The 14407-nt window shown below is 37.1% G+C and overlaps 1 protein-coding gene across 2 annotated transcripts in view; it reads left to right on the top strand.

The window, feature by feature from the left end:
• TBX4 (T-box transcription factor 4) overlaps positions 1-14407 on the top strand; it is a 365695-nt gene that overhangs the window by 250261 nt on the left and 101027 nt on the right. For both annotated transcript variants that reach the window (XM_053707346.1, XM_053707345.1), the window contains exons 4-5: positions 11408-11527; positions 13145-13292. In XM_053707346.1, coding sequence (XP_053563321.1) covers positions 11408-11527; positions 13145-13292 — 268 coding nt within the window. The remainder of the gene's footprint in view (positions 1-11407; positions 11528-13144; positions 13293-14407) is intronic.

Below are 14407 nucleotides of genomic sequence, written 5' to 3'. Positions count from 1 at the left end.
GCCAATCATACGAGGTATCTATGTACAGCAACCAATCAGCAGCTACTGAGCATATCTAGATATGCTTTTCAGCACAATATATCAAGAGAATAAAGCAAATTAGATAATAGAAGTAAATTAGAAAGTTGTTTAATATTGCATGCTCTTTCTAAATCATAAAAGAAAAAAATGTGGGTTTCATGTCCCTTTAACCATTTTCAGGGATAGATTAAAAGAAAAGTACACATACTTTTTTAATGGCAAAGATTACATATATTTGATTAGCTAAAGTTTACTATCACTTTAAAGAGGCTAATACAAAATAATATTTTAACCGAAGCCAAAGGATTATGGTTAACTTTCATAAGATGAAACTTATTCCAGGCAAATAATTCTTAAAACAATTTATTTTCAAGTCGTAGGCCCAGGTAACTAAAGAAATTAGGTAATTTAAAAAAAAAAAACAGATGAAGAAGAATAACAACAGTAAAATTAGAAGCTATATAGCCAAAATCATTTTTGTCTATATCTTAAACTAATATCAAGGGCGTATTATGGCCTAGGCCAACAAGGCCGGTGCCTAGGGCAGCAGATTTGGGAGGGGCAGCACATCTGCCCTATCCTCTCTCTAAAAGCAAGCACACAGTACAGTGAGCGATAAAGTGCAGGCTTCTACAGAGAAGACAAGGTATGTGCGCAGATTAAGGTCGTTCTTCACAGGCAGTGCTCCTTTAAACTGTTGCTTCATTTAGAGCTGCCGGCATTTTTGCACTGGAAGCGTTCTTGGTGAGAAATTGCCCAGGAATATGCTTACAAGGTGAGGCTAGAGGAGAAGACCTTGTGCCGATATGCTGCCTCCCCTTGTCAGCTGTGGTGGGTCTGTGAGCGCAGTGCTTATTGCAGGTCTTAGTAGCTAACAGACTGGATACTTCTGTGCACTGCTTAGATCAGCTTGTGATGTTTAATCATAAACTCTCAGCGCTAATGTATGTTAGCTACTAATAGCTAGCTTTCTCTGCATTCACCCACGGAGTAAATAGTAAACGGACACTTACTGTATGTTGTTACATGTGAAGGGCAGTGATTGTTTCAAAGTGTATTCTTCTTTCCCTCCCTTCCTCTCTCCCTTCTGTCCCTTCCTTCCTCCCTCACTCAACTCCCTTCTTTCTTTCTTTCTTTCTTTCTTTCTTTCCCTCCCTTCCTTCTTTCTTTCCCTCCCTCTCTTATTTCTTTCCCTCCCTCCTTCCCTCCCTTCTTTCCCTCCCCCTTTTCTCCTCTCCCTCCCCACTTTTCTCTTCTCTCTCTCTCTCTCTCTCTCTCTCTCCCTCCTTTCCTTTCTCTCCCTTTTCTCCCCTCCCCTTCTTTTCTCTCCCTTTTCTCAGGGAGAACATGGTATGAGATGCATGCAATTCAACCCACCAGTATGCAAGTGTTTTGCTAGCCCATTTTCTTTTGAATTGTTATGAAAAAAAAAAAAACATTTTACACACTAACCCAAAAAAATATTAAGGGGAAAAAGGCCTTAAACCTTTGGGTGGGGCAGCAGAATTTTGAGTGCCTAGGGCAGCACAAAACCTAAATACGCCACTGACTAATATGTTTACATTATCACATGCAATGAAAAAATCCTTATTTGTACTTTCTTATTACATTCTTGCACATGATAATTAGAAACAGGGTTCCACTGTGCAAGTTAAAACTTTCCAAAAGTTGTTATTCTTTGCATCATGTATCTCCTTCAATTTCATGTTTTAAGGTTGATTTACAGATAACAATATGTTGGTCATGCACGTTCTCACCTACATAAATAGAATGTTGTGGGAAAATGCTATTCTTTCCTTATAAGTAAAATGAAAGCATTTAGCAGTCAACCCCCCCCCCCCTCTTCTGGCCCATCAGAGCTACATGCAAAGCATCTGGAATTTATGGAGGGCATTAAATACGTCCATTAAAGGAAAGTCAACCATTTTGTATTTTTTTCTTCTTTAGATCATTTGTTGCATTACCAGAAGGAATAAACAAATGAGACTTAAGTGCTGTATAAAAGTACAAGCTGTATGTGAACAGAGGAGCCAGAATGCTGTAATATTTGTACCATTATGTAGATGAAAAGACAATTTTGGTCTGTGTAATATTTTAGGAAAAAAATGTCGAATATTTAGTTCAAGTAACAATGGGTTTGCATGTTGCAGTAAAAAATATTCAATTTTAACATAAAATATAAAAACAAAATTGTACATTTTTATACCATTGTTTAAAGGGACAGTCTAGGCCAAAATAAACTTTCATGATTCAGATAGAGCATGTAATTTTAAACAATTTTCCAATTTACTTTTATCACCAATTTGCTTTGTTCTCTTGGTATTCTTAGTTGAAAGCTTAACCTAGGAGGTTCATATGCTAATTTCTTAGACCTTGAAGCCCACCTATTTCAGATTGCATTTTAACAGTTTTTCACCACTAGAGGGTGTTAGTTCACATATTTCATATAGATAACACTGTGCTCGTGCACGAGAAGTTATCTGGGAGCAGGCACTGATTGCAAGTCTGTCAAAAGAACTGAAAAAAGGGGCAGTTTGCAGAGGCTTAGATACAAGATAATCACAGAGGTTAAAAGTATATTAATATAACTGTTAGTTATGCAAAACTGGGAAATGGATAATAAAGGGATTATCTATCTTTTAAAACAATAAAAATTCTGGTGTAGACTGTCCCTTTAATTTCACACTCAGATTTGAAAATATCTTTTTTATCAATAATAGGAAATCTAGCTCTTGATAAACTCTCCAGATTTTTTTTCTTTTCATAATGACATCACGTATCAAATTGGACAACTTTGCCACCTTTAATTTGGTCTTAATGTGTTCACAGAACTTCACACATTGTCGCTTGATGCGATACTAACGCTGGAATTGTAGAGTCCGTCTGTATTTTTCAGGGTCAGCCGTTCCTAGGTATGCTATGACCTGGAGGTGTTGCGGGGTATCTGTTTCCAAGAGATGTATTTTCTCTAAAACGACACTCACAAATATGGTTTGAGTCCTCACTTAAGTTGTTTTAATTCTCAGATGTATTTATGCATTAAAAAGCTCTTAGGCTCCCAGTAAGGTTAGTGTGATAATTTTAGGAATGATATAACAATATTCCACTATTTTAAAACCAAGGCTTCTCTCTTTTTTGCTTTATTGCTCTGTCTCTCTTTTAACATCAAACTATTAGAATTTTTTAAATATAATAAAAGTGATGGTAAACTTTCCCCTTTGTCTAAACAGATTCGGAATGTTAACGATATTTTAGATGAAGCTAAAATATTCTCCAATCTGTGCTCTAGCTACAACAAAAGTGCCGTACGGCTAGATCGCTGATTGGAGAACAGTTCAAACTGTTAGCTCATAGCAAAAAATTACTTTTGAGATGGGCAGCCAGTGTGATGATCTTTATAATGTATTAGCAAACAGCAAGGAGAGAGAACAGGAATACAGACTTTATTCAGCAGCATCCATCTTAACAATAACTGCCCGCCCCCTCCAATCACATGACTAAAATGTTAACTGTTTGTAGTGCACAGAGTGAACTAAGCATAACTATTGAACTTAAACTATAACATAAAGCATACACATCATTACATCTTCCCCTTCAAATATGAAACACTTAATATGAGACAAAGTCTTCCCATATTTTTGGTTTAATAGCTCGACCATAACGAGAGAAAGTAACTGCTGGCTCACTAGCAGTACAATCAGTGTCAGGTTGAGAGTCATTCCCAGCATTATCGCAAGCTGATACACTTATGTTGTCCTCAAAGTCCTCAGTAGACTTTACATCCATGTTAGGGAATTCTGTGCATTCATTGCTTTGCTCTTTATTGTCATTGCTGCTTGGTTCCTCGAGTAGAGTATCAGCTGCAGTGTCTGGTCGAAGATGACGCCTGTTGCGTCTCAGTTTCTGTCCACACTTGGTTTTGATTATATATGACCTTGGTGAATTAGCTTCACTGACAATTCGAGCAGGTTCCCATGTATCCCCAGTGACTCTGTGTCTCACAGCTTGCCCAGCCCTGAGTGGACCAAGTAACTTGGTAGATTTGTCAAAATACAGCTTTTGCTTTTTGATGTTTATGTTCCTCTGACCTGTTACCTGATCCTGTGGGATAGTCTGAGGCTGCAATTTCTGTGGTGCAATAGGCACTGTGGTCCTCAGTGCTCTACCCATGAGCAGCTGTGCAGGTGAACATAAACCCTCCATGGGTGTTGCACGATAGTTTAACAGGCCTAGGTACACATCCTGCCCTGATGATTGTGCTTTTCTGATAATGGATTTGGCTATGCCAACATACTTCTCAGCTAAACCATTGGCCTGTGAGTGATACGGACTTACTGGTTTGTGCCTGACTCCCCATTCACGCAGAAAGCACTGGAATTCAGCACTTGAGAATTGCGGGCCATTATCAGACACAAGTTCTTCACACACTCCATGTCTCGAGAGTATTGTTTTGAAAGCCCATATGATTGCTGATGCTTTTAGATTTCTCAGCTGTACTAACTCAAAGAATTTGCTGTAGTAATCTACTACTATCAGGTAGTGGTTGTCCTCAAAATGAAAAATATCTGTGGCCAGTCTCTGCCATGCCCGTGAAGGAGTGTTCCATGGTGTGAGAGGTTCTTTTGCATTGTTTTTTTGAAATGTCTGGCAGGTTTCACATGTCTTCACAAGTGTCTCAATATCAAGGTCCAAATTAGGCCAGTAAACCACATCCCGTGCTCTGCGCTTACAAAGAGTAATGCCCAAATGTCCCTGGTGAATTTGCTCCAATATTTCTGCCTGCTGTGATTTAGGAATAACAATACGGTCACCCATGAATATGATATCCGTATGAACGGATAGTTCATTTCTCACAGGCCAGAATCCCTGCAACTCAGGAGAAAGCTTCTTTCGTTTTTCTGGCCAGCCATTGCACATGACACGAATTAGTTTTTCTAGTACTTTATCTTGTTTGGTATCTTGTCTAATTTTTTCCAGCCGTACATCAGCTATTGGAATATTTACTAGTACTGTATGTACCTGTTCTTCCAATTCAGGTTCATCCCGTGCTTCATGTCCTTCTGGAAACACCCTAGACAGCGTATCTGCCATCGGAATTTCCTTTCCTGGTTTATATTTCACTGTGAGATCATACTGTTGTAGTTTCATAACCATCCTCTGCAGGCGTGGAGGTATAGCAGATAGTGGTTTTTGCATGATGTACTCCAATGGTTTGTGATCAGTTTCCACAACCACTGGGCGACCATAGATATACTGGTGAAATTTCTCACATCCATTTACAATGGCCAACATCTCCTTCTCAATTTGAGCATAATTGGCTTGTGTTGTTGTCAGAGCTCGTGAAGCATATGCAACAGGATGTCCTTGTTGCATTAGCACAGCACCTAACCCAAACTGGGATGCATCCACTTGAAGCACAGTGTTGCAGTTTACGTCAAAATATTTCAGTATTGGCCCTGGATGTTTAGTGATCAGTTTTTTTACTTTCTCAAATGTCTTTTCCATGTTTGCGTCCCAAGACCAAATAGCATCCCTTTGTAGCAATGCACGTAGTGGGGCTGTCAGCTGAGCGAGGCCCTGAGAAAACTTGGATAGATAATTAAAAATGCCTAATGATGTCTCTAGTTCCTTCCTGGAGGATGGGGCCTTCATGCTAATAACTGCTGTTATCTTCTTTGGATCAGGCTTTAAACCCTCTTTGGTTAGAAGGTGTCCAAAATATGTAACCTCTTCTACCCCAATTTGCATTTTGTTTGGATTGAGTTTAAGATTTTTCTCCCGACACCGCTTGAGTAAGGCAATAAGGTTTTTGTCATGTTCTGTACGATCCTTTCCATAAACCAGCAAATCATCAATTATTACTTCAACACCATGTAGACCAGCAATCAACTCATGTGATTTCTTTTGAAATATCTCCTGAGCAGAAGCAATGCCGAAAGGTACCCTTGTGAAACGCCATCGTCCAAAGGGGGAGTTGAAAGTGGTCAGGTGACTGCTGGGTTCATCAAGACGCAATTGCCAGTAACCAGATTGTGCATCTAGTACACTAAACACTGTTGCTCCTACTAGCTTGTGAGCTATATCATCTATGGTGGGGAGTTTGTAGTGTTCTCTCATTATTACTTTGTTCAAATCACGTGGGTCAATGCAAATACGAATTGCGCCTGTGTTTTTCTTCTCTACCACAACCATAGAACTGACCCATTCTGATGGTTCTGTGACCTTTTTTACTACCCCCAACTTCTCCATCCTAGTTAGTTCTTGTTTGACTTTAGCCTCAAGGGATAGAGGTATTTTCCTTGGGGCATGAATGACAGGCTGTGCACCCTCTTTTATACGTATGCGGCTAATCCCCGGGAGGCACCCTAGGCCTTTGAATAGATCACTGTACTCATGCTTAATGTTGTCCTTTGACAGTTCGCTGCACCCACCATCCACAGCCATAATGATCTTTACAAGTCCAATATCTTTACTTGTTTTTAGACCTAATACTGCTGGGGCTTTTGTTTCTATCACAAACAATTGTAAGACCTTTTCAGATCCCTTGTAAAAACATTTTGCATGGCAGCGACCCATCACTTTCAGCTTTTCACCACCATATCCCAACAGTTTTGGTAGGTCTTGAGTCTCTAAGGGGAATTCATTTCTAAGGAGTTCCAGGTATGTGTGGCTTGGCACACAGTTTACTTGTGCCCCTGTATCTATTTTGAATGTGACTGGAGTTTTGTGAGCCCCTATCTGTAGGGTTACATTTGCTTCATCTGCAGACTTGTGTGATTTCTGTACTGCTGCAAGATATATTGGGGTGCAATCTGAGTCTAACCCTGCATTGTCATCATTGTCCTCTATGGCGTGTACAGCCTGTGTTTGTGTCCTTGCAATATGTGAAAACAGTTTACACACCCTGGCAAAATGTCCTCTTTTCTTGCATTTATTACATATCTGCCACCTTGCAGGACAGGCAGCATTTTTGTTGTGCATGTTTCCACAGTAGCCACAGGTTGCTTGTGTGTTACTTGTCCCAGTGTCCCACTTGCCTTTTATCCCCTTGTGTCCTCTTTCTTGCCAGTATCTGCTGCTTTGATTTTCTATAGCACTGATCTGGTGTTGTGTTCCTTCCAGTACCTGCATGTCCTTTCTTGACATTTCATATGCTCTAGCAATCCTGATGGCTTTCTCAAGATTTAAATCTTCTTCCTGCAGCAGCTTTTCCTGAACTTCTTTAAACTTACTGCCCATCAGAATACGGTCTTTTATCATATCACCTGCATCATAAAAAGCACAGTCTTTGGCAAGCAAGCGCAGCTGTGTCACCCATTCATCCACAGATTCACCTCCACACTGATTCCTCTCATAAAACATTTTCCTTTGCACTGTGGTGTTTTTCCTTGGATTGCAGTATGCTTCAAACTTTGCAAACAATACCTCTGTTTTTTTTTTGTTATCTGCAGTGATATCCCCACTTGCCTGCCAGGCTCTGCATACATCACGTCCCTTTTGTCCCACACATATCAGAAAGTGTGCTGCCTTCTGTTGCTCAGTCCATCTGTCTGCATCTGGGCCTGCAAACACAAGTTCAATCAGCTCCCTCCATTTTGACCAATTGTCAGAAATGTTCCCTGACTCTAAATCCAGAGAAGGAATGTTCTTTGTGCTGCTGTTTGCTGCCATGTCACTTTTCACCCCACTTCTGGTACCATGTGATGATCTTTATAATGTATTAGCAAACAGCAAGGAGAGAGAACAGGAATACAGACTTTATTCAGCAGCATCCATCTTAACAATAACTGCCCGCCCCCTCCAATCACATGACTAAAATGTTAACTGTTTGTAGTGCACAGAGTGAACTAAGCATAACTATTGAACTTAAACTATAACATAAAGCATACACATCATTACAGCCAGGACACAGGGTTTTTGAATGCAGCGCTTCATTAAAATGTAAGTTATAGCATATCTTCATTACAACTGATGAATTAAACTCCATATATATCGCTAACATTCCGGATCCGTTTAGACTTAGGGGAAAGTTTACCATCACTGTAAATAAGGCTTCAAACCTTTTTTAAACAACCATAACCCTGATGGTGGTAAAATAACTAAATTAATAAATACCAAAACCTGTGTGACATTATTAAATTGTTTGTGCTAACATTCACAGCTGGATATTTAAAGGGGCATTAAACTCAAAATTGTATTTCCTCATAAAGGGCCAGATTACAAATTGAACAGTATTTAACGCACCCGTTCTCACACTACCTCTGCTAAAAGTAATTTTTTGTGCGCGTTGGAAAACGCTCGTATTACAGTCACAAGTTGTAAGTAAAACGTTTTCACTCGCACACTAACCCGATGCACTAAAAAAACCGAACTTCAAATATCACGATCATGTTAAAGGGACAGTACACTGTAAAATTGTTTTTATATTAATGTAATTTCAATGTCTTTTTATACCAACTACTGAGTATAAAACGTATGAGAAATTGCATTTTCAGGTTTATTTGTGTATATGAATTAGCTGGTTTTGTGCTTTTAAACCACAGCCTATTACAATGGGCTGAGTTTCAGGTAATATCATATCTCATTATATTATCATTTTGTGTACACACACTTGCTTCCTTATCTTATATTTGTATGTAAACCAAAGCGCAATAGTTAGATAGAACATTAGAAAATTATAATTTTATTGCTTAACTTTCCTGCACCCCACTGGGAGTATAATTTATTCTGATGGCTGTGTTTACTTATGCTTATCAATAACCAAGACTCCAGTATACAAACTTTCAGTATAGGTGGTGATACCACAGGCTAAATCAGCTATTTCAAATGCCGGAATAAGGGTAAAGTAGCTATTTGTAAACAATTTAATACACTCTAGCAGGTAAAATGGATCATTGGGAACAATTTAAAAGGAAGAAAACTTTTGGATGAATTGTCCCTTTCTTAACGTAATTCCCCATAGAAGTCAATGGAGCAAAAAAAGTGGAAAATATCCCAATACCCTACTAGCGCGCAAACCCGATTGCCTATTCTCAAGTGTGCTAACCCGACATGAAAATATTCATATTTCAATGTTCTTCATATAGAAGAATATGTTCCATTTATTCATAAATGCATATTTCTATATATATATGATGTCATTTTGGTACAAAATATATAACTATATCTATATATATATACGATGCTGGAACAAGTGCACTCTCACAGACTGTGTCACAAATGCCAGGGTGCTAGAATGTGGGTAGTAATACAGGATACAAAAGACAGCACTCTCTGGTCTTAAATATAGCAGTAGATTTATTTGCAGTGACGTTTCGGGGAAAGCTTCCCCTTCCTCAGACCAAAGACTAATACACAGTGTCAAACATTTATACACATAGAGACCCCTCCCCCTGCTAAAAAAAATGCCCAAATCAGTTGCTAGGCAACATAATAATGGTAGTCAGATAATTACTTAATTTGCATACATACATAACACCATAAAAAATAGTAGTGTGACCCTAAAGTGAGAATAAACACCCTAACATACATAGAGCATATCAGAAAAGTAAACTGCACATCATAAAATGATACAAGTCCAATACTAATTAACAAGTGTCGCTGCGAATGAGAAACAAATTAACAGAGTTAAATCCCCATAACTGTGAACAGATGAACATAAATAGAGCATATAGGGAACGTTAATTAAATATCGTTATTTGGTGCATGTCAAAAACTTACTAACTATTCTCGCTACGGATAAGACATAAATTAGCAAGCTAACAAAGTAAAATCACTGTGGCTGAGATAAGATGTATCATACAGCGATGTGGTACGAATGTGCGATGTTAATAAACATATGATCCACATTACCGTAGTCTGGGTGTACTAAGCCCTGGGGGAGATACAGACAAGCGTCTTAGGGTTTTAAGTATGTTGCGCATATTATCAGTACAGAGCCAAACTAGGGGCAACTGTGTCGTCCGTGTGTATGATGTTACATAATGCGGTCCGCCAGTCAGGGTTAGCAAGAGCAAGGTAGCGAGACACTTGCCTCTAATGGTTATGTCGCAAGAGTATGGCAGGTAGTGAGAGCGAGTGCAAGTAGTGCACGGGGGTCATGTCACTGCGGGAGACCACCAGATAACACCTGAGACAGGGGTTCATAGGTTTACATAATGTCAAATTTACCGGACCTACCGGGGGAGTCAAGTACCTGCCCCCAGAATGGATACATAAATGTAATAGGGCAATGGCAGCCAGCCCCCATGAGTGATAGACATAATATAGGCAAATACGTACTAATAGGAGTATAGTAATAATTAACACAAGAAAGTCCTCCAGGATATGTAATGTATGTGTTAAACGTACTGTGGGGACCTAGATTAAGAACTAGTGTCAGCCTACTAAGTTTCAACATTCGCAAAACAGTTAACCAGAGCTCTGTGGACGCGGTAATCATTCTAGTGTAAATAGAGGATGCACTCATGCGTTCGCGTTTACGTTCAACTTGTAATACGAGCACTACATTCAACATGCGCAAACACCCACGATAAACCTCTTTAGACTCGCTTGTAACTCATAATCTGGCCCAAAATATTTAAGGAAAATAAAACAATATTACAATATTACAATGTCATTTCATTATTTGTTTTGCTGTAAAATATCTCTCAAATATCTCTCAAAATAGTTACGCTTCCTCCCAAAGAGATTGTGGTGCTTCCATTATACTTACATTTTAGAAAATGTATCTGAGCCTGCAAAATAATGCACTGTGATTGCCCACAGTAAAGGAAACCCTCAATTCTTCTTTCTTTTGTAAATTTGGCTAACAATGACTAGATCACTTTAAAACTTATATTCTGCAATGCAGTACATAATTGCATACATTTGCTATGAGTTTGATGAGTTTGAGGGTGGCTTCAGCAATCCCAGTACTGGAGGTATAGATAATAAAAGTTAACGTATCCCTGCACTTACAGACAAAGAACAAAGGTTTAGAAGAACATTTAAAAAAAAAAAAACATTGATTTGCCTGAACCAACTAACAAACAATGCAAGCAGACATTTGGCTGGAAGACTCTATTATTACAGTAAACATTCTTTGTTCATTATTTATTTATATTTTTATTATACAACATAAAAAGCTGATTTGGGTGAAATCTTGAAATCGCATAACTGATTTTACTATTTTTAGAAAAGTTATATCATTTATGTTTCATTATACTCATCAATTTGATTTTTATAAAATTGTTTTCTCCATTATAGAATATGTGTATTGATGTTTTATAATTTCTTAACTGTTGTAACCTTCGCTAGTTTTACTTTTATTACATAAATAAATTATCTAATCTGAATAGAATAGTATTTATTAATTCCCCTTTTAACATTTGTGTTTTTTCCATAGGAGAATGTTTCCAAGCTACAAAGTTAAAGTTACTGGGATGAACCCCAAAACCAAATATATCCTCCTGATAGACATTGTCCCTGCTGATGATCATCGGTACAAATTCTGTGACAACAAATGGTGAGAGTCACTAAATATATATATATATATATATATATATATATATATATATTTTTTTATTTTTTTTAAAGGAAGCAATATCAAAAAAATTCACAAAAAGTTCTTGATTTAAATTATGATGCCACAAAATGCGTAAGGGACCCAACCCACACCTACCAATAGAAAAGAATGTAGAACGTTTTAAGGTGGTGGGTGCTGCATAATCTCCTGGATACACATACAGTAAATACTCCAGACTTCTCTGACTTTCACAGCTGTAAAGAGATCTAATATTAATCCAGAAACTCTATAAAGCCTACTTACATATAACTTATCAGTAAAGAATGCTACTGCAAGAAGTTGATCACTTAAGGGGCAGATTTATTTATTAGTAATAGTGACCTGTAGGCATAGATGTCAATTTACTTGTCTTTGAGCTTTAATTCATTTAATTGTATTTTCTGACTGTTAAGTAGACAACATGAAGTGGGGTATAAAAGGCATATTTTTTTCTTTCTGAGGGTTAGACTCTCTAGGCAGAAGAATTTAGGGGTTGGTCATAATCTTTTAGGAAACGTTTATCTAATGCTTTTTCTACAATATTTACCATTAATGTCTAGGGAGATTTTTGTAGATACATCATTTGAAAAAAAACTTTTCTAAAGGATTGTAATCAAACTCTTAATTGGGATAAACCATCATGGGCTAGATAACAAGTTGAGTGGTAATTTATGGCATGCCCACAAACGGGCAAATTTGCCCGTTTGCACGTGTATAATAATCAGCCATAACAAGTGGCTGGTTATTGCTACCGCGAGCTTGCCGTAGCAATTAGCGCTCAGAACATTAACCAGAAATCAGATCTCTGGTTAATATTCTAAAAGTGCCACAAATGCCCCCAAAATAGAGGGTCTATTATTTTTTTATGAAAACAAGTGCCTTTACATTGCGGTCTATGGAAACTGCGTGTTCCTAGTAAATATATATTTATATGCTTATATACATTTTTATTTATGTGTTTATATGTATATATTCATATTGTGTTCACAAAGGCGAGAACATAAGATAATAACTTGGATATTAGGAATACAAGTGAACAGTATTAGAGAAAAAAATTTACGTGTAGAAAAATCCATGTAACCATAAAAAGGGTTAATTACTGTTGGATTATGATTTCAGCTCTACATTCCTTCTAAAGGCTACTTAATGGTAGAATACATCATTTCCCTTTCAGAACAGCACAGCAATGAAAAAATATTAAAATAAATGCAAATCAATATCCAGTTAAAGGTGATAAAATATTGCGCTTTTAAACCACTTATATTATTTTATATTAATTTTCAATTTTATTACATTTACTCATTTTATTAGAAGAAGAATTAGTAAAAGCTTGATTAAAATTATATTTATTTTATTGTTATTAGGCTGTATACCTGATCTCGCTAAATTCCTCTTTAGAAGAATAGTGTTTTAGAGAGTAGACAGGAAATAAGCTATGGAATGTTTCAAAGTCTAGACTGTTTCTAGTAACTTTAATGCTGGTTGTACAAGTCTTAGTGGATGGAACACTGCCCTCATTTATGGTGTTCAGGTGCTTTCTTCAAGATAATCTTTTTTGACATTATTTCTACTCTGCAGGATGGTAGCTGGTAAAGCAGAACCTGCAATGCCAGGGCGGTTGTATGTTCATCCTGACTCTCCTGCAACTGGTGCCCACTGGATGCGACAGCTGGTATCATTTCAAAAGCTAAAGCTGACAAACAACCATCTGGATCCTTTTGGACATGTAAGGAACATATAATCCTAAAATGTAAAAGTTAACAAAATATGGTTATGCACATTTGCTTTAATTAAAATGTGAAAGAAAATAAAGTAAAAAAAAAAAAGTTCTATAACGTTTAAAGGGAGACTCAAGTAAAAATTTAATTTTCATGATTCAGATAGAGCATGCCATTTTAAACAACTTTCCAATTTACTTCCATTAACAAAACGTGCACAGTTTTTTTATATTTATACTTTTTGAGTCACCAGCTCCTACTCAGCATGTGCAAGAATTCACAAAATATATACGTATATGCATTTGTGATTGGCTGATGGCTGTCACATGATGCAGTGGGGGTGGAAATATACATAATTTTAAAAATTGTCAGAAAAAAATCTACTACTCATATGGAGTTCAGACTAAGTGCAATTGCATTGTCTTGTTACTGTGCATTTGTTGATTATGCAAATCTACGTATTTAAGGGTCTTTTAAAAAATAATGTAAGATGTCAATACACATATACACCAAACCCATTAAAATAAATTCAAGTACAGAGATAAGTGATAATCTATATAGATCAGTGTTGTGCAGAAATATGTTTTTTTACAGTTAGAACTTTACATTTCATATTAGAGAAATTGTAGCCAAGATTAAAGTATATAAAAATGCATTAATTTAGTATTAAGTTATTAAAGTAAAATTTACCTTTAGAGAATACTTTGAAGGACCTGGTAGCACTGGCAGATGTTTTTAAAGGATTTTGCATGAGCAGAGAGCTTTAGAGAATTAGGCGCCAAGTGTGTGATGAAGTCACAAACAATAAGGAAACACCCAAAAGCAGATCCACTTTCTCATTGTTCTTAGTGTATGGGAAAGTGGCCCTTTCTCAGTCCCAGTAGCACTTACCTCTACGATATAATACATGTCATGCTCATACACACACATTAACACACTCTTATACATACACAATCCACATTCATTTGTTTATATCATGCAGCAATTTCTTAGAATTTTGTTAAGAATTTTACACAAGATGTATTTGACAAATTCTTTATTAATATAAAAAGATTGATATCATGACATAATAAACACAAAATTGGGTTGTCTTCAGTTCTATAACTGTAAAAATATTAAAGCT

This window comes from Bombina bombina, chromosome 3 (genome assembly GCF_027579735.1).
Source record: "Bombina bombina isolate aBomBom1 chromosome 3, aBomBom1.pri, whole genome shotgun sequence".
Classification (NCBI taxonomy): Eukaryota; Metazoa; Chordata; class Amphibia; order Anura; family Bombinatoridae; genus Bombina; species Bombina bombina.
Note: the sequence above shows the minus strand (reverse complement) of the source record. Positions and strands in the feature narration are given on the sequence as shown.